Source organism: Eumetopias jubatus, unplaced genomic scaffold, assembly GCF_037043125.1.
Source record: "Eumetopias jubatus isolate StellerSeaLion01/CBP00866 unplaced genomic scaffold, mEumJub1_p1.0 scaffold_8, whole genome shotgun sequence".
NCBI lineage: Eukaryota > Metazoa > Chordata > Mammalia > Carnivora > Otariidae > Eumetopias > Eumetopias jubatus.
The window spans coordinates 142,122,964-142,141,794 of NW_028274814.1; the positions used below are offsets into that span (position 1 = coordinate 142,122,964).

At 62.3% G+C, this 18,831-nt stretch overlaps 2 protein-coding genes across 8 annotated transcripts; both read right to left on the reverse strand.

Annotated features, from left to right (window-relative positions):
* Positions 1–223: 223 nt before the first annotated feature.
* Positions 224–8,292, reverse strand: HDAC10 (histone deacetylase 10). Of its 6 annotated transcripts, none has more exons than XM_088025423.1 (20): positions 7,877–8,292; positions 6,926–6,996; positions 6,721–6,855; positions 6,396–6,492; positions 6,079–6,176; positions 5,886–5,990; positions 5,657–5,725; positions 5,150–5,552; positions 4,867–4,926; positions 4,701–4,790; positions 4,439–4,545; positions 4,300–4,367; positions 3,956–4,220; positions 3,767–3,851; positions 3,332–3,417; positions 3,155–3,211; positions 2,853–2,931; positions 2,512–2,694; positions 2,260–2,419; positions 224–2,100 (listed from the first exon to the last, which is right to left on the reverse strand). In XM_088025423.1, exons 2-20 carry the CDS (start codon positions 6,982–6,984, stop codon positions 2,090–2,092), a joined length of 2,217 nt encoding a protein of 738 aa, XP_087881549.1. In that variant the 5' UTR covers positions 6,985–6,996; positions 7,877–8,292; the 3' UTR covers positions 224–2,089. The 6 variants fall into 6 exon arrangements, with proteins under 6 accessions (XP_087881549.1, XP_087881548.1, XP_027971327.1 ...); XM_028115524.2 differs by lacking the exon at positions 7,877–8,292 and having other exon boundaries at positions 226–2,100; positions 4,737–4,790; positions 5,150–5,215; positions 5,426–5,552; positions 6,926–7,312; XM_028115523.2 differs by lacking the exon at positions 7,877–8,292 and having other exon boundaries at positions 226–2,100; positions 5,150–5,215; positions 5,426–5,552; positions 6,926–7,312.
* A 1,443-nt stretch (positions 8,293–9,735) lies between these two features.
* MAPK12 (mitogen-activated protein kinase 12) lies at positions 9,736–17,847 on the reverse strand. Of its 2 annotated transcripts, XM_028115533.2 has the most exons (12): positions 17,723–17,847; positions 17,516–17,645; positions 15,012–15,070; positions 14,093–14,204; positions 13,948–13,977; positions 13,667–13,714; positions 13,061–13,175; positions 12,746–12,817; positions 12,545–12,624; positions 12,385–12,463; positions 12,128–12,301; positions 9,736–9,815 (listed from the first exon to the last, which is right to left on the reverse strand). In XM_028115533.2, exons 1-12 carry the CDS (start codon positions 17,845–17,847, stop codon positions 9,736–9,738), a joined length of 1,104 nt encoding a protein of 367 aa, XP_027971334.1. The 2 variants fall into 2 exon arrangements, with proteins under 2 accessions (XP_027971334.1, XP_087881816.1); XM_088025690.1 differs by lacking the exon at positions 13,948–13,977.
* Between the last annotated feature and the right edge of the window lie 984 nt (positions 17,848–18,831).

Genomic DNA, 18,831 nt, shown 5'->3' on the forward strand with positions numbered 1-18,831 from the left:
ATTAAAAGTAACCATGCTTTGGAGCGCCTGGTGGCTCAGTGGGTTGAGCATCCGACTTTGGTTTCCGCTCAGGTCGTGATCTCCTCAGTGGTGAGCACCACGGGGGAGGCAGGGGATGCTCAGCGCTCAGCGGGGAGTCGGCTTAGAGATTCTCTTCCTCTGCCCCTCCCCCCCACTCTCTCAAATGAATAAATAAATCTTTAAAAAAACAAGGTAGCCACGCTTTGGTAGAACAATCTACACAGTGAGTTCCTGGGAGATGGAGAGGGTGGCCTTAAGCATCACACCTTGCAACCTGGACATTTCATTTATTGGAAAAGACACCTCCACAACCTTGCCAGAAAGGCCCCTCTCAGGATCTGCTAACCAGCCCTTGTGCCACCAAACTCCAGGTAAGAGACTCTTGGATCCATGGGACATGTGTAGAGAAAGCACCAAAGCCTGACCAGACCCAAACACCAGCTGGTGACCTGGAAGTAAAGACCTCCTGGACTGAAACAGACATTTGGGGAGGGAGCTGTCCTGAGATGTACAGACCAGGCCCGTGTGCCTTTTCCTCCTTTCCCTTCCTTTTGGGGGAAGACAATGCCCTTCTGTGGATCTCCCAAGCCCTGTGGAAGGGGGAAACCTCTTTTGATTATGGCCTTGCAGAAACAGCCTCACCATGATTCCAGGACAAATGAATTTTCCACTCACTTTTTTTTGAAGGGTTAGAAGTTTTCTTCAGGATTCACAAAAGTCCCTCTTTCATCGGACCTAGTATCTTACACTGGATTCTTACCCAAATTCAGTCTGTGAATTTGCCACCATACAGGCTGTTACTGGATAACATTTGTTTTCAGTTCTTTTGAGATAATAGTACTGTTTTAATACATCTTTGAGGTTTTGCTGTTTTTGTTCAGCTGTTGCTTCATTTTTCCCTAAACACACTTGGCTAATTGTTTTCATGTGCTCTTGCAGTACGCCCCCTCCTCATAGGAACTTCCAGGAGGCACACAGGATTCTGGGTTTGCCTCCCTAGGGAGAACTTTCTCCCCTAAATTGGAATGAGTGCCAATAAATATCTTCACTTGGCAACTGCAGACCTACAGTCCGGTTTAGAACCACCATACAATTTGGGATTGTTATATTACTTCTGTTTTGTATAGCTATTTTGAGTTTTGTATTTTGTTAACTGTCAAACTTTTGTAAAAATGATGTGCCCACTATGGAAATGATCTCCAATACTTGTAACCTTGAGAAGATGTAGACTTTAGACGGGAAGTGCCTGGCAGTTCTCCCTCCTGACCTCCCGTCTGACTTAAATGTGGCCTCAAGTGGTTTCCAACTGGTACACACGTTCCCTCTGCTGTAGGACAGAAGAGTCCTTCCTGGCATCAACAGACAAAACCACTAAATACGGAAACCCTGACTCTTGATCAGTGACGCTTTCAAAGAAAGATCTTGATCAAAAGGAGGGAAATTTGGAAGTTAATAAAGGGAAACTCTCGGAAGTGGGCTTGGGATGCTAGAAGGGGAGGCCGGAAGGAGAAGCTATACCACTCCATGCCCATCCCAGGAACAATCGTCGATTAGAGGCCCAACAGAAGAATCAACAGCAAAGAATCATCAGAAAATCATCATCATCCTGAACTCTTGCTTTTCTCCAATAGATGTTCATTCAGAACAATCCTTCCCAGCTTCTTCTTCTCCATAAAATAACGTTCCTCTTTGCTTGTTGGACTTGCCTAGGGTTTTGTCATAGTCTACTTGTCCCAAATTGCAATTCTCTGCTACTCCTGAATAAACCCATTTTTGCTGGTAAAATAACTTTTATTTTTAAGGTTACTAGAAGTGTGGGAAATGAGGATGGGGCCATCCGTGAAGAGGTGGGCCACTGGAGGGGGGCTCCAGGTCACTGCCGTGGACAGAGTGTCCCTGACCCAGTGCCCTGGACAACTCCATAGCCCGGCCCTCTGCACAAAGGCCTCAGGCAGTGGGGTACTGGCGAATGTTTAATAAGTGGCTCTTGGGGGACTAACTTGTATTGTCATTTCTGGGGTGAAAAGACTTCCACCCTGGCCAATTTCAAGCCACCAGGTCACAGAACTCAAGAAGGAGCTAGGAAGAAATGTACAGTCAGCTTGTCATTGCGATGAGCAGGTCCAGGACAGCACCTCACTCCCTAAGACATGAGCCCCTCTCCCCACAGAGCTCTACGGCAGGACTATCCCCCTAGACTCCCCGGCGTTCACCCTCAGCCCTGCCCCCCAGCCTCACCGGCCACCTGCAGCATCTTCCACTGTGCTTCCAGCTGCCCTCTCAAGCGTATCAGGGCCTGCAGGTCCTCGGGGGAAGCCACGGAGAAGGGACCCAGGCTGGGGGGTGCCTCTCCATGCAACACCCGGGCCAGGACCCCCGCAAGCTGGGATGTGGATTCCTGGGCCAGGAGTAGAGGTGGAAGCAGCAACTCACTGGTCTCTCCCCACCTCCCACCTCCCACCCACAGCACGTCCACCCTGCCCAACTCACCTGCTCCACTAGGACCAAGATTCGGCCCCCCGCTGGTCCCCGTAGAAGTGCAGCCAGGAGTGCAGCTTGGGGGTCCTGGAGGCCATGGGCTGGACCCAGTGCCACCAGCACCAGGTCAGGCTGGAAGCCATAGGCCAGGGGCAGCACAAGGGCCAGGATGCAGCTCAAGAATCCACCTGTCGTCTGTGGGAAGGACAGCAGCACCGCTCCAGCCCTTCAGCCAGGGGTCACCCCACCTCCCACAGTCCCATCAGGAAGCCAGGAAGGGCAGGTGAAGGCCAGGAGCAGCCCCGAGGGTGCCAACGAGCGGCAGCCGCCCTACCCGGGACCCCACCACTCACCCCTGGCAGTGGCACAGACACGTGGAACGTGGACAGGGCAGCCGCTTCTTTGCCTCTGATGTTCAGCCACAGATTCCTCCTTCCAGGGGAGAGTGAGCACATGGGCACACATGCAGGGGTGTGGGATGCGGCTCACCCTCCAGAGCCCAGGCAGCAGAAGGGAAGGTGCAGGAGACCCTCCCAGGAGCTCCTCTGCCAAACTCCAGCTGGGGAAGACCCTGCCCACCCTCCCCCATGGGGACCCAGGAGTACGTGCCCACCCACACACAGGACAGGGTGCACACAGGACCCGAGTGTCCTACCCATCACTGGCAAGGTCTGGGGGCCGATCCAGCTGTCCCGCAGCCACACAGAGCACCCTAGAGGAAAAGGTGGCCCCAGGACAGGCTGCACGCACCCAGCCAGGAATCCACGCTTAGAGCCCTCCCCATGGGACGGGAAGCAGGAGCGGTGTGGCCCTCCAGGGCGGGGGTGCTCACCTCTGGGCTCTGTGGGACAGGCCGCGCCGAATGGCCACCTCCAGGGTGGCTGCTGCAGCTGGGGTTGTTGCGATGCCACCGCTCACCTGTGGGGGGCAACCCCCAACCAGGCACAGAGTCACATCCATCCCTCCTCTTGGTCCCTGTCTACGGAGCTGCCATCTGCACAACCTGAGCTCAAACTGCTCCCCTTCTGGAAATAAGATGCTTAAAACTACACTTGAAATCATCGCCTTCACCTCACTGTCAGAGACTATTTAGTTAAGAAGACTGACTGAGCCTGAACTTGTGACCCTGTCCCTAAGAGCTGTTCTAAAAGGGTCCATGTGGCTCTGCACCACCCAGCCCTCCCTTGGACAGGCCATCTGTTGTGGGCAGGTCCTGGCTCTGCCCCCAGCTCCATGGCCACCCTCAGCCCATCCCAGATGCCCCCACCTGTCCATCCAGGATCCCGTTCAACAGATGCAGGACCTTTCCAAGTGCAATGAAAGCCGTGTCCTCGGCCAGAGCCTCGTGGAGCCTGTGGTGGGAAACCAGAGGGACATGTGGACAGGAAGTGACACCGACACCACAGCGCATGTGCACCCATAACCCCATCCCTCTCCCCAGGCCCGCTCTGCCCACCTAGCCCAGGCCTGTGTCTCCTCCTGTGGGGCTGACCCCTCTTGACGGAGGACATCAGGGGGTAGGACCAGAGCAGCATCCTGAGCTGTCAGGGCGGCAGCTGTGCGGACAGGGGGTGTGGGGTAGAGGTGCGGCTGGTCCAGGAGGGACCTCAGTACAGCCGAGGTCTGGGCCTCTGCTGCCTTGAATTCAGGCCCCCCAGGCAACACAGGTGGGCGTCGCCCCTCTGGGGAGCAGGTCCTGGGGTCCAGTAGGGGGGCCGGCCCTAGGGAGTGGTTCAGAGTCAAAGCCACTGCGCAGGAGCCCGGGGAGTGACCCTGCCGCCCAGCGTGGGCCATACTGACCTTGCTGCTGAAGGCTAGTCCAGTGAGGGGCCTGGGCTGCCCGGACACTCTGGATGGACTCCAGAGCACTGTGGAGAGAAACAGGAGCAGTAAGGCCTGGCCTGGAAGCCCCAGCCCTTCCCAGGCTCCTGCCCCATACCTGTGCTGAGGCACCATGGACCCTGACAGGGGCGGGGCAGGGTCACCCAGCAGCGCCTTCACCACCATGCACACCGACTGGGACAGTGACTCCAGGTGGTAGCCTCCCTGGGAGCAGGGCGAAGGCACACATGAGACTAGACAGGGCTGTCAGTGGGGCGGGGCGCCACCATCCCAGGCAGGACGCCCCACCCTGTAGAGCAGGCCCCCCCGAATGCACCTCGACACCTGGCCTGCGAGCCCTCCCTGCTGCCACAAGTCACCTCCAGCACAGCACAGACCCGGCCGCCAGCCAGCACCTGCAGCAGCTGCGTGAGGTGGGCGAAGCACTCAGGCGTGGCCTGCATCTGCCCCTGGAACCAGAGCCAAGTGTAAGGGGGCCTGGCCCCAGGGCCCCAGAAGCCCTCCCCAGCCAGGACAGGCCCTCACCTCAGGATCCCCAATCGCTGAGTCAAATCCTGCCGAGATGAGCACCAGCTGAGGGTCAAACTGTGGACAGGGCCGGGGGGGGGGGGGGGGGCGGAGATGGGCAAGAGAGAGCCTGGAGGAGAGGTGAAGGAGGCCCCTCCAGAGAGTGCTCCCCACCCACAGGGCTCTGCTCTGGGGAGTCGGGGGAGGGGGCATGAGGGGGGCAGGGGATGACGCCTCTGAGCACAGACTCCCCCTCCCACACTCCTCCCCCCAACACCACGCCTACCCCCCATGCAGTTACCTCAAAGGCCACAGGGAGCAGCACATGCAGGAAGGCGGCCATATAGTCAGCATTTCCCATCCCAACCTGTGGCCACCGGGCATCAGAGTTGGGCCCTGTGGGGGGGGGGGGGCTGGGGTCTTCACCCCTGGGGCCCAGGTCTGGGGGTGACCCTGGAAGGATGCCCTGGACTACATTCAGGAGGCCTGGGGCCCTGGGGCAAGGGGTGAGGCGTGGGGGCGGGGGGGGGGGAGGGCGCCCTCTGGGTGGGGGAGGGGTGGGGGGAGGGGTGGGCACCTGGTTCCAGGGCAGGTTGACAGTGAAGCCGCGGCCCTGCCCCAGCCCAACGGCATCTGCATCTGACTCTCGAAGATAAGGCCAAAAGCAACCATGCTCATAGCGGTGCCAGGAGAAGTAAAGCACACTGCAGACAACCAGCCAAGGTCAGAAATTGGAGCTCAAAGGTCAGGACCTCAGCCCCATGGCTCCCAGCAGGGGGTCGCAGGGAAGGCGGTGACCCCAGCTCACCTGGGATCATCCTCAAAGATATACTGGATGCCCTGACCATGGTGGACATCCCAGTCGACAATGAGGATCCTGCAGACAGGCAGTGCAGAGGTCACTGAGGGGCAGGGCCTCCAACCTGGGGGCCTGAGCCCACCCCAAGAGGGGAAAGGATTGAACGGGGTCTGTCAGCAGCCCACTCCACCGCTTGCCGTCTGGCCTGGGCCCTGCCCCCAGATAGCCCAGGACACACCTTTGCAGACCGTGTTTCTGCTGGGCGTGTTTGGCTGCTATGGCCACGTTGTTGAACACGCAGAACCCGTTGGCAGCAGCCCTCTGGCTGTGGTGCCCAGGAGGTCTGCGGGTGAAAACTGACACGTCAGGGTCACCCTGTGCCCTCACAGGCCCCCACAGCTGGGGGCAGCCCAGAAGGGGACAGCCCTCACCTCACCAGGGCAAGCCCATTGTGCGCAGATCCTGTGAGCACAGCATCCACCAGCTGCAGCGCGGCCCCCGCGGCCAACCGGGCACAGTGGAAGGTACTCTGCGGGGGCAGGGGTGCCGATGAGCCCCCCCCACCCGCACAGGCTCTGCCCAGGCCTGTGCCCGGCTGCAGGTCCCAGCAGCAGCAGCTGCTCAGGCATGCAGGGCATGTGCACGCTGGTGACCGAGGGCACATGGGCCAGGGTCAGCAGCCGCAGCCATGAAATGGGCACGGGCATGCAGATGTGCATGTGTGGGTGGGGTGTCTCCAGGGCCTCACCGGATGAAAGTAGACAGCATCGTACTGCCCAGACAGAGCCTGTAGTTCCTCTGTACTCAAGGCCTGGGTTCCTCGCAACAGGGACACGTACTCTGGGCTGCAGAGGGGCAGGCAGGCAAGACAGGGTCACCAGCAGGAGCCGGAAGGGGAGAAGGAGAGGCCGTGCGCTGGTGGGACCACCCACCTCACGGTTCCCTCCCCAACCCACGCAGTGGTGAAACTGAGATAGGTAGGGGAGATGCTCTGTTTTCAAGATGCCGGCAGGCTGGGCGGCCCCACGTGCAAGGCGGCCTCCTCTGGGGCAGGTGGCTCCCTGGGGTCTGACCTGTGTACCAGGCCCAGCTCTGCCTCTGAGGCCTCTCGAGCTGCCAACTGTAGACACCTCTGCTCCAGGCCCCCCTGCTGCAGGCGCTCGAGGGCTGCGGTCAGGCGCTCGGGACGCTCGATCTCACACTCAGGGCTGCGTGGACACAGAGCTTAGCGTCCAGAGCCCCCTCTCCACCCTCCCCCCTCTATCAGCTCACACTTACTCTTCCCAGAGCAGCCGGGCGGCTGTCATTTCCTCATGGTACACGAGTGCGGTCCTCATGGCCCAGCCGCCCTGGGGTGGGGGTGCGGGACCGGTGAGTGCCTGCTCTCTCCTTGCAGCCCCGGGGAGCAGCTCAACCCCTGGGCCACATCTGGGACGGCGCGCACGGAGCCTAGGCACGAACGCAGAATCCACGCACGGAAGGAGGCCGCGGGGTCGACCGGGTGGCTCCCAGGCACGGGTTTCCGGCTTCCTCAGACTCGGACCCCGCACAGTCCGGCCCCCGCCGCCCAAAGCCCCGCCCCGAAGGGCGGCCTGACCGGAGGGAGGGGGCAGGAGCGGGAGTGGCCTGGCGTGCGAGGGGGCAGGTGCGCGAGGGAAGGGGGAGGGAGCGGGAGGGGGCGGGGGTGGGTGTGGGCAGGTGTACGAGGGGGCAGGTGCGCGGGGAGGGGGAAGCGGGAGGGGGCGGGTGTGGGGACCCAGGGCCAGTGTGCCCCGGACCCCACGGACTGTCACGGCGGCACCACTGAGTGTCCCGGTCCGCCCCCAATCTCCCCCAGACCCACGCCGACCGCGCAGGCCAAGGCGTCAGACCCGTCCGCAGCCCATCACGTCTGGCGCACCCCAGGGGCCCGTCCTAGCCAGAGCTCGAGGACAGCTGCGAGTGAGGCGGCGAGGCCAGGGCCCGCAGGAGCAAGGCCGCAGGCCGGAAAGCCCCCGTCTAGGCCGCGTCGAGCTGTAAGGAAGTGGCAGGGCCCGACTGAAGCTCCAGAAAGACCCTGGCCGAAGAGCAGAGTCGAAGGCTCAGGGTGGTGGCAGAGACGCTGGACAGGGGTCGCCGAAGTGTAGGGCGAGGCAAGGCAGAAGGCCTAGCGGAGGGGAAGGCGAACACGGAGGTCTGAACGAGGAAAAAAAGAAAGAAGGAAGGAAAGGAGGCGGCGCGGACACAGACCCAGAGCAAGACGGCCAGAGAGAGGAGGCATGCGGGAGCCAAAGGCCTGAAACCCGGGGCCTCTGCCAACCCGGCCCTGGGGGAGGGCCTCCTGGAGGCGGGGCCGTGAGCCGGAATACCCGAGCTGCGGGCTTATCGGAGGCGGGCCCTGGGGTCTCGAAAGCGGTGTTCTGAGGGACGGGGACGGGCCCTCGGGAGGCCGGCCGTGGGGGATGGCGGGCCTGTTAGAAGGCGGGGCCGGGAGCGCAGGTCCTGGGGACTTGGGGTCTTGGAAGCGGGGCCCTGGGGCGGGAGTGCCACCAATCCCGTTCCTCGGTGCCCCAGAAGCGCAGGAATGACCTCTACGGCGGGAGGAATGCAGCCGGCGGCCCCCACAAGGCCCTACCCCCTGCGGCCTGCGACCCCACAGGGGTCCCCACAGTCCTGATCAGGTCACCTGCAGGGCGGGCTACGGGCGTGCTACCGAGGCTCTGGGCAGAATCCGATTGGCCCATTTTGGGTCACGTGCCCTCCCCTGAGCCAATCATGGTGGCTATGAAGTGGCGTACTCTGAGCGGCCATCCCGGGCCGCGTGGCTCCGGGGCGGGACCTGTGGTGGACTGCCCCTCCCGGATCGCTCCGAGCTGGAGGTCCCGGCAAGCGTCTGTCCCAGAGGCATCGGAGACCCCCCGAGCAGAAAGGCGGGTGTCCATTTTGGCAACTTGTCTGACTGTATTTGGCTGGGTCAGCTGTTCGCGTGTGCAGCCGAGCTCCAGGCCGAAGGGGGACAGCCGGGCCCCGCTTTCGGCACACCTGCCGTGGGGACAGGTGGGAGGAGCCAGGGCAGACGCGGGAGCCCCAGAGTGGCCCCTGACCCAGCTGTCAGCTCTCCGAGACGTCCAATGGCTGGCAGAGGGCGGCACGGGCTCGCCGTTACGCTGGGGTGTGGCCGACGAAGGGGCAGGAGGTTTGGAGACTAGAACCCATTCGTGCGCAGTGCCACAAGGTGTCTCAAAAGCGCCCAGCGTGACTCCCTCCTCACCAGGAACCTGGCCTTGGAGAGTGGGGAGCTCAGACAGCAGGGACTGAGCCCCACCCAGGTCGGACCCTAACCCCGTCCTCATCAGGCCCTGCCTGGGGTCTGGCTCCAGAGTTTAAGCCATTAGAGGAAGGTCAGTCCACAAGAGGGCGGGGGCCCATCCCTAGTGCGGGGCCTTTAGGCTCTGGGCTCACTGTGGACCTGGGAGGAAGGGGGTGCCCAGGCCCAGCTGCTGAGCAGGGGCTGAGACTCCACGGCCAGCTTCTCTATGCCAGGCTGCAGCTCAGACGCCTAGAGATGGAGATCCAGCCTGAGAATTAGGAAAGCGAGAGTGGGATCTCTACAAAAGGGTTTATTTCTTTCCAGCCACGTGGGCATAGCACTTTCTGGGCTGGGGGTGCAGGAGAGTCCACACCAACGCCCCCCTGGGGGAGAGACATCCCTGAGTAGGCGCTCTGCGCCCTCCCTGTCCTTTCTCAGCTATATGAACTGGGCTTCAGCAGGGGCTGGAGCAAGCAGGGTCAGAGGGCAGGCCTTGACCCCAAGCCTCACCCCCCAGCACAGGCTCTGAGGCTTCTTGTTGCACCTGGGGGAGGGGACCACTGCTCAGGGAGAGGCCAGTCCCCAGTCAGGTTGACATCCTGTCCAGAAGGTCCAGGTTAGACTGAGCCCTGAGAGCAGGATAACAGGCTTGAGAGAGGGGGGTCCATGGAACCAGAGGTGTCCTGGGATGTAAGCCCCAGCCAAAGTCACAGTGATAATTAGGATCCCCCTTCCAGGTAGAAGCCCCAGCCAGGATCCCCAAGGTGTCCTCACCACCACTGTGGGGGCCCAGGGGTCTTCAGAGGGCCGTCTCCTTGGAGACCTTGGTCCCCAGCTGCCGGGGAGGCTTGAAGCTGAGCACTTCTTTATATGTGACACCTGGGTCGGGGTGGGAGAAATGGACCATCAGGGGAGAAGGGGCCTCATCACCCTTCAGAATCACCTCCTAGGATTCACACCCAGGGTGGAAGCCAGTGACCCAGGAAGAGCACTAGGGTCCAGCGCACTGGTACCTGCCCTGACCAGCACTGAGTCCTGTGAGGTGGGGCTGGGGGAGGGGAGAGCTCCCAGGCCCAGAACACAGGCTGCTCGCCACTGACCTAGGGGCCCACCTGGTCCCCAAAAACATCGGAGCCAGAAGTCATTGCTGGAGTGCAGGTGCCAGACAGGCTGCTTTTGTCCCACACACGTGACGTCACCCCAGGCTAGGGCCACGCTCAGCCACCTGTGTCCATCCACAGGAGCTATCCACCCTGATGGGGCTCCTGCCACCCAGACCCACTGCCCCTGGGCATAGCCTGGTGTAATGAGCAGACAGTGCCCTAATATAAATCAGTGTGTCTACTCAAGTGGAGCCACTCAGAATCCCCCCAGAACACACCTGTTTCTGGATCCAGAATATCCACCAAAACTTAAATGAGAAGAATTTCCACAAACACCCACAGTTTCTACCTTCCTCGCCTGGTGGTCATGGCCCCTGAAATGTGTTCCCAGAGCAAGCCATCCCAAAGGAAGGGAGAAGGCCTGATTTGCTTTCCCTCTGAGCAGTTTGCAAAGGGACAGGTTCTGCTCAGCCTACGCCAGCATTCCCATGCTCACCTGGCCAGTGCAGCACCTGTTTGGGGGACACTGGTCCTCCACAAGCCCAGTTCAGGAAACACTGTGTGTTTAGAGCAGGCGATCTGTGTGGTTTGCCCTGCCCATGGCACCCATGTGTTCCTGCCCCATCAGGTGCCTCCTAGGCCATTGATCTAACCCTAACACCGGGGTCAGTCCACACAGGGGAGGTCTGTGTGAAGCTGGCTATTCCCAGGGAAACAGGAGGTGATGAGAGTTTGCATTCCTGACCAGGGGCTCAGTCACAAACAGGTCACTTGTTCACCATGGTCTGTAGTAAAAGCAAAAGCTCTTACGACTGTGTGTGGGTGGGGACCACAGAAAGGATTCTGTGGCCCGTGGTTTTCAAGTTATCTTTTTTAGCACCAGAAAACTTTCATCAAACCAAACCAAACTTATAAGCACAAATAAGGGCAGGGCCCTGCCAGAGGAACCGAGCAGCCCAGTGGCCAAGGAACAGGGTCTGAGAATCACCAGTCCCGCCCCACCCCAGCCCCATGTGCAGCACCAAGGCCCCAGGTCTGAGGCAGAGCCAGGATGGGACCTAACTGCTGTCCTCAGATATGCTCAGCACCCTCCAGGCTGGTCCTGCAGCCACCAACAGAAAGACACCAAGCGCAGCCCTCATTGCCTGCCATTCTGCAAAGCCAGTCCCAGCAAGGGGCCTGAGGACCTGGCAGGTGTCCCTGGGCCCAGCCTGAGGCTCAGCATGTGCTGGTTGGGCCCTGACAGGTGAGGGTAGAGGCCTTTGGTGTAAGACAACAGCCGGTGCCAAGCCCAGTGGCGCTGAGCACGGGCTTCGGTGGGTCTGAACTGCTCAGCGGGACTAGCAGGGATGGGCAAGGGGTGTGGAGGAGGCTGCCTGGGGTGGGCCTTATCCTGCTGGTGGGACAAGAGGGGTGTGCAGTAGTCAGGTGGGAGGGGTCCTAAAAGGGGCAAAGAGGGGCGCCTGCGTGGCTCAGTCAGTTGAGGGTCTCATTCTTGGTTTTGGTTCAGGTCATGATCTCAGGGTCGTGAGATCGAGCCCTGTGTCAGGCTGCACACTCAGCAGAGTCTGCTTGAGATCTTCTCCCTCCCTGTCCGCCCTGCCTCGCCCACACACACGCCCTCCCCCATGAAACAAATAAGTAAATCTTTTTTTTAAAAGCAGGGACAAAGAGAGACAAGGACAAGCTCAAGAGGTAACAGTGGAGCTCTGGGGGACGAGTGGGTGCAGAAGGGCTCCAGAACGGCCCAGGTCTCTGGCCAGGACATGGGGAAGATGGGGGCAGCCCTGGGGCTGGGCCGGCAGGGTAGGGAGAGGCTAGGTGCTCACAACTGCCCTGAGCTGGGAGCTGCCTCCCAGTTTCCAGAACTCACCTCCTGCTCCTGTTAGTTCTGAACCCCCTGCCAGGGGCATTCTTTCACCCTTCGGCTCCAGCCAGAGGTCACCTTGGCCAAGAAGCCCCACTGCCCTCTGACTGTTGTATTCCTTACATGACCTTCATCCCCAGGTAGGGGACCCAGGACTCTGAGCCCTGCACTGGGCTCCCAGGGTCCCTCCACAGGCCCTGCCCAGAGCCCCCCCAACTCACGTTTCCACTCATCCAGCGTGCGGTCCATATCATCAAAGGACTCGTCGTACTTCTGGGCCTTGGGCTCATCCTCCGTGTCCTGCAGTGACTCGAAGTAGGGGTGGGTCAGCGCCTCGGCCGCAGTCACCCGCCGCTCTGCATCTAGCACAAGCATTTTCTCCAGGAGGTTCACAGCTGCGGGGAGGGCTGGTCAGGGAGGGTCCCAGGCCTTGATGCCCTCGTCACTGACCCAACACTCCCCCCCGGTCCAGTCCTACCCAGAGGACTTGCATTAGTCAGGATGGATGCGAAATCCTTCTTCTCCAACTCGGGGAGGCCCTTCATGTAGTTCTTCGCCTTTTCAGAAAAGAAAGGGTAAGGGACCAACCCACAGACCCAGGCCCAGCCCCTCCAGCCCCCGTCCAGCTCCCGACTGACATCGGCACTCTGCAGCCTCTGCACAAACTCAGCGGGAGGCGTCCCTGTCACCTTCATGATCTCCTTCAGCTGGTCCAGGTCTGTGCTGAGGTGAGGAGCACAGCACAGGGCCAGAGGAGCAGGGCACACCCCCACCTGGCCGGGGCAGCATGCCCAGCCCCCACCCAGGCCCAGCCTGCCCCCCCCACAAGTGTAGGATACGGTCACTGCCCTTGAACAGCGTCTTCCCTGTAATCATCTCCGCCATGATGCAGCCCGCCGACCAGATATCCACTGAGACAGAAGCCCCTGCATCAGGGCTCTGTGGGCCAGGGAGGGCGGGGGGACACACATGGGGGGGGACACAGACAAGGGGGCCATCTAGCCTGCCACACCCTCGCCCGGCTCCCATCCCAGCTCAGCAGCCTCCCCACAGAGGAGCCACCATTGGACTTCCCACAAAGAAATGGCAGCAGGCAGGTGTGGCCTGGGAGGCTGGCGTCAGGAGTGGCTCTGAGTCTCTGGGCAGCTTCTCACCCGTCTGCGTGTAGCGCATCCAATTCAAGATGACCTCAGGTGCCCGGTACCACCGAGTCACCACATACCCAGTCATCTCGCTGTCTGCCTGCCTCGCCAGGCCGAAGTCCAGGATCTATAGTCAGAATCAGGAAGGTGGGGCAAAGCAGCCCCCCAGGGAATAGGTGGGTCAGCCTGTGATCCAGGAGAACTGGGCACACCGGGGCCTCCTGCCAACTCTCCAGGACCCGAGGTCATGGCCACAGACTCCCCAAGAGTTCCTCCCCATGGCCAGTGCACCCAGCCCCACTGACCTCGCCTTCCACCACCCTCAGGAGCAGGCGCCCCGGTGGGTCTCCTTTCCCTGTTCCTCTACTCCCTGCTGACCCCAGGACCTAGCCAGCACATTTGGAGAGGTCCCCTTGGCCCTACCCTGGCTCAGACATGGGGAACTGGGGACACCTCCCTGCCTTCACCTCAATGAGATATGGAGTGTGCCCCATGCCCCCTGCATCCAGTGCCTCCCCTGGCCTGGACGGCTGGGGTCTGGTCCCTCTGCTCAGGCCTGAGGGCCAAGGGCAACAGGCAGATGGACAGGTGGGAAGACCCCCCCGACCCAACACACACCTTCAGCTCACAGTCCTCATTCACTGCCAGATTGCCGGGCTTCAGGTCCTAGGGGCAGGAGAAAGGTGGCCGTGCAGCCCCTCCCACGGGGGCACACGGGGGAAGAGTCCACCCCCGGCCAGCCCCACCCAGCAGCCCATCCAGGAAGGTCCTTCGGCCCCCACAGCTGCACACAGGCATCACACACACTCCCCTGGCAGGCCAGCAATGAGGGCTCCTGGCAGCCAGGCCCATCCCACACCTACAGGCCAGAGGAAGTGCCCACCACCAGCAGGACTCACCCTATGGATGATGCCAGCAGCATGGATGTACTATGGGGACAGAGAGAGGGTCAGCGGCGGCCAGCTCACTGGGACCTCAGAGCCATGGGCCAGCAGTCCTACCCCAGCCCCAGCCCGGCCTGCAGCAACCCCCACACACTCCCACCTTTAGCCCCTTCAGCATCTGGTAGACAAGGAACTGGATTCGGTCCTCACTCAGCTTCTCATGCTTCATGAGCTTGCCCAGGTCAGTCCCCATGAACGGCATCACCAGGTAACTGAGGGACCGGGGTGGGTGCAGGCGGCAGGTGTCACACCCACTCAGCCCCTGGAGATCCTGGAGGCGCCCCCCGCAGCATGCGAGCTCCACCTTCCACAGGGCGACACCAGGCTCCACGCACCTCTCCAGCGCACACCCACAGCTCTTCCGCCCACCCTGCCCCAGAACATCAGGTGCGTCAGGGCCACACACAGGCTAGGGTCCGGGGAGCGCCAGGGATCACAGGCAGAACAGGGTGCAAGAGAAAGGAGGGCAGGGCCTGTGGGCAGCGGGGGAACGGCAGGGCACATGGGTCGGAGGAGCATGCCGGGCAGGTGAAGGGAGAGAGACACAGAGGACAGACGTGCAGCACCTCGCCAGCACCTCTGCAAGGTCACACGGTGAGGAGCCTGTCCTCAGCCCTTCCCCGGCTCAGACCCTGGCTCTTGGCCGACCATAGTGTAAGTCCAGGTTGGCAGCCACAGGGAGGCCCCCCTGCTACCCCTCCCCTGCCTGCCAGCAAAGGTCAGCAGCTCTAGTTACAGGCTACCCAGGATGCCAGGGTCCCAGAGCACGGGACCTGCCGACTAACCATGCAGTCCCGCGCTCACACCTCCAGCTCCACCCAGCTGTGTCACCACCCTGGGTCCGGGGGGGCCTGTGACAGAGGGTGGGCTGCAGCGTGGGGGAGGGGTGGGTAGTGTGCATCCCGACCCCGACCCGGGCTGCAGAGACCCCCACATGCCAATGCAGAACCCGAGTCAGCAGCCAGCAGCAGCCCAACACGCCTTTTTGCCCTGCGCAGCCTGCCCAGGACCTCACTCACAAGTCTGTGAAATCATCCAGGGTTTCATCAGGGGTGAACACGTCCAGCAGCCCGATGACCTGGGGAGGAGGCCGGAGTACCGTGTGGAATGGGGGCACAGCGGAGGGCATGGGGTTCGGGTACACCTACAGCTGTCCTCCGCCCCCCCGCCCCCTGTCTCCTGGCAGGGCGGCCTAGCCCTGGCACACACGCCCACAGACACAGGCTATTTTTGAATGGTGACTACAGGGATTCTCTGGGGGAGGGGCAGCCCCAAGTCTGGGGCCGCTCCCAGTCATCCAAGGAGCTCCAGCCCCTTTGCCCTTCCTCCCCCTCTTCTTATCCCCACCGAAGACCCGAGACCAGGGTGGGACAGCCTCCCAGGGGAGAGCCAGCACCCACCAGGTCCACCAGGGAGCCTTGCCTCTGCTGGAGAGGCCCAGGCAGGCCAGCAGCTAGAGCTGGCCCTGCTGATCCCTGGGAGGCCTGTACACCGGAGCGGCCAGGGGGGCAGGTGGATGTGCCGGGGGGGACACCTGGCAGAGGCCATGCGAATGATGGCCGAGGCAGAAGGGAGAACACTTCGAGCATTTGAGGAACACGGGGAGAAAGGCCAGGTGGCCAAGGCCCAGGCTAGGGAGTAGCCAAGGAGTGGCCAGACGGAGCCTGGGCAGGCCCTCGCATGCCAGGTGAAGGTCTGGCTTGGATCCTAAGAGCTGCTGAGCAAGGGTTTAAACAGGTGTGACGCTGAGCGTGTGGGGACAGACGGGAGCAAGGCAAGAGTGCACACAAAGTGGAGGGACGGCCAGGTGACCAGGGCCAGAATCGTGGGCGCAGGGAGGGGAGGACACAGAGCGATGTTCAGGGAGGGGCCTGGGAGCCCGTGAGGCCTGGGGCGCCAGGACAGTGTCCTGGCAAATAAAGGACACAGTCCCCAAGGGTAAGGGCGCTCTGTCAGGTTGATAACAGACTTCGGTGCCCCTGCAGTGTGGTTTCTGGCCTGAAGTAGGAGGGAGGGCAGAAGGGCAGGACCTGTCACGGCTCTCAGCTTCTTAGAGCCTCAGTGTCCTCCTAAGAAAGTAGGGTGACGATTGGCAGAGCCTGCCAGCTGTGTGCACGGCACCGAGGCAGGGGCACCTGGCTGCTAGCGGGTAGCACAGAGGAGGGGACTGGGCCAGGGGTCGGAAGCGCCTGACAAGAAAGCCCTGAGACCTTAGGGGAAGGGCAGGATGGGTGGGTGGGAGTGCAGCACAGTTGGGGAGGCGGATGAAGCCTTCCGTAGCAGACTCTGCCCTCATGGGAACCGAGCCTGGGCATGACTGAGTGTAACCAGGAGGGGGCGAGGTCAGGGCTGGGCTGGTGTCCATCCTGAATGGATTTCACCTGGGAAGGGCTAAGGGCAGAGATGGAAAGTCTGAGTGAATGAAGGACCCACTCAAGGGGCTAAGAGGGTGAGCATCAGCCAGGAACTGAGGGAATAAGTTCCTGGTGGACATGAGACTCATTTTCCTGGAAGAAGGCTGGTGGCTCTGATGATCCAGGAGGGACCAGACCATCTGTCAAGAGCATGATTAGCCCGGGGTCTGGGTACCCAGACTCTCAGCCCTGAGACTGGGCCCAAACTCGGGGTGAGGCAGGAATGGCCTGTGCGGGAGAGGCAGAGTTCAGGGTTGTAGGAGGAACATCGTGGAACAACAGGAGTTCCCCCAGGAGAGAGGAGGGCTCTCAGTAGCCAGCAATGGCCACTAGAAAGGCCCACAGCAGCCACACATGGTGCCCTATGGGCAGGTCTGGGAACAAGGGAGGCCTTTTCCTGGTGGGGCCCCAAATCTGCCATCCTCCACCATGGAAGGAGGCACCTCTGTGCCAGCCACTATGCCTAGTGCCCTCCACACACCAGCTCCCTCAACCCCTCACCACAGGAGACCCCAAGGCTCTAGGCTGCCAGTGCCCAGATGCTAACTCCTGCCCGTGCCCAGCTCTGCATTCCTGAACTGAGGCTTGGGAGGTAGACCGGAGCAGACTGTTCAGGAGAGGAGCCTGAAGGGGTGGAGAAAGGGGACCTCGGGTGTGGCTGTGGAGGATGCCCAGCAAGAGAGAAGAGGCTGAGGGCCCCCTCCAGGATAACCGCTGGTCACATGTGAGCGTCCTCTCTCACCTCCAGGCTCCTGGCTGGAGGCAGGGCTGCGGTGAGCTGTGGACGATGCCCTTGGCCTGAGCAAGTGGCCGTGCCTTGACCAGGGCCTGGGTTGAGGAGCCAGATGTGGCCCCAGGAGGAAGCCAAGGAGCTAAGGACTAGACCCTAGGGAAGCAGTCTCTCTCAGAAAGAGGTGGGGCTCTGGCCTCACCACGTGGAGCCACCCCCCGCAAGAGTTCTGGGTATCACGCCCTGACCCCGCATCTCCACCCCAGCACACGGGTAGCAGGGACCCCATCTTCTAGGGCAGGATTTGCTGGCGAGGAGGGAGATGAGCAGAGGCAGTGGACGCGGAGGCCCGGGGCTGGCGGGCCTGGGCGCGACTTACGTTCTCGTGGCGCATGTGCTTGAGGAGGCGCAGTTCGCGGTAGGCGCGCTTGGCGAAGAGCTCCGACTGGAAGGGCCGGTACAGTTTCTTGATGGCCACCTTGGCGCCAGTGCGGCTGTCCACGGCCGAGCTGCGGGACGCACTGGTCAGCGAGAGGGCCGAGCCACCCCGCGCCGACGCCCGCCACCCCGCCCGGCTCCCGCTCACCACACCGCGCCGTAGGCGCCGGAGCCCACGGGCTGCAGGTCCTGGTACACGGCGCGCACCTCCCAAGCCGTCTTGGTCACCTCCTGGCGGTAAAAGCCCCGGCGGGCGGGCGGTGGAGAGCTCATGGCGCCCCAAGCACCGCCCCCGCCACGGACCCCCTGGGCGCTGCGCCCCGAGGACCGGGGGCCCGGGATCAGCGGGACTCCCTGGGCGCGCGCCCGGGGCCACCGCGTGGGCAAAGCCTGCTCCGCGCGGTCGCCCGTCCGCCGCTGGGGCCCTCCGGCTCTCCCCTCCTGGGGCCGCCCTCCAGGCCGTCAGGAGTCGCCGACCCCAGCCCCGGCCCGGGGAGCGCGCGGTCCCTCCCCTGCCCGCGGACCAACCGGCCCCCAGGCCGCGCGCACGTGACGCCCCCGCCGGCCCTCTGGCCCCAGCGGAAACCTGAGGCGGCCGCCGCGGGGGGAGGGCCGAGGGCTGGGGGGAGGGGCGGAGCGGGGGAGGGGAGCGCCGCCAGGCCGCGCAGGGCCGGCCCGGAACGCACTGGAGACCCCTGCCGCCTCCTCTCCCAGGCCGGACTCCCCCGGCCCGGGTGCGGGGTGTCTTAGCACAAGTCCCGTGGGGCGCGCGGCTCCTCCTTAGTAACCACGCCCCCAGGGAGCTGGGCCCATCCTGGGCAGCCGGAACCGCAGCGCTTCTACTCCCAACTGCAAGTCACTGTCCACCAGCCTGGCCAACTCCACCCCACCAACCCGGGCCCCACCCCCGAGGCCCCTGAGCTGAGCCCTGTGTCCCCCCACGTCAACGGCCCACCTTGCCGGCCGCCCCCTTCCCCTGGGGCTGATCCATCCACGTCCTAGTGTGGGGTCCCGAGCACCTATGGCCTGCATCCCCCTCTCCCTGTGACCAAACCTAGGCTGCATCCCCAACATCCCTCCCCGTGACCCCGCGATCCCAAGCCTCCCAACCCCTGGAGCCAGAGAGGGTGGTCCTGTGGGTCTCCCTTGGGCCCCGGTGCACACCCAGCTCCCTCCTCTCCACCCACCTGGCAAGTGGGAAGCCTGCTCCAAGCATGTGCAAGTCCCTTTGCCTGGCCCACCTTCTTCCCGTCTTTC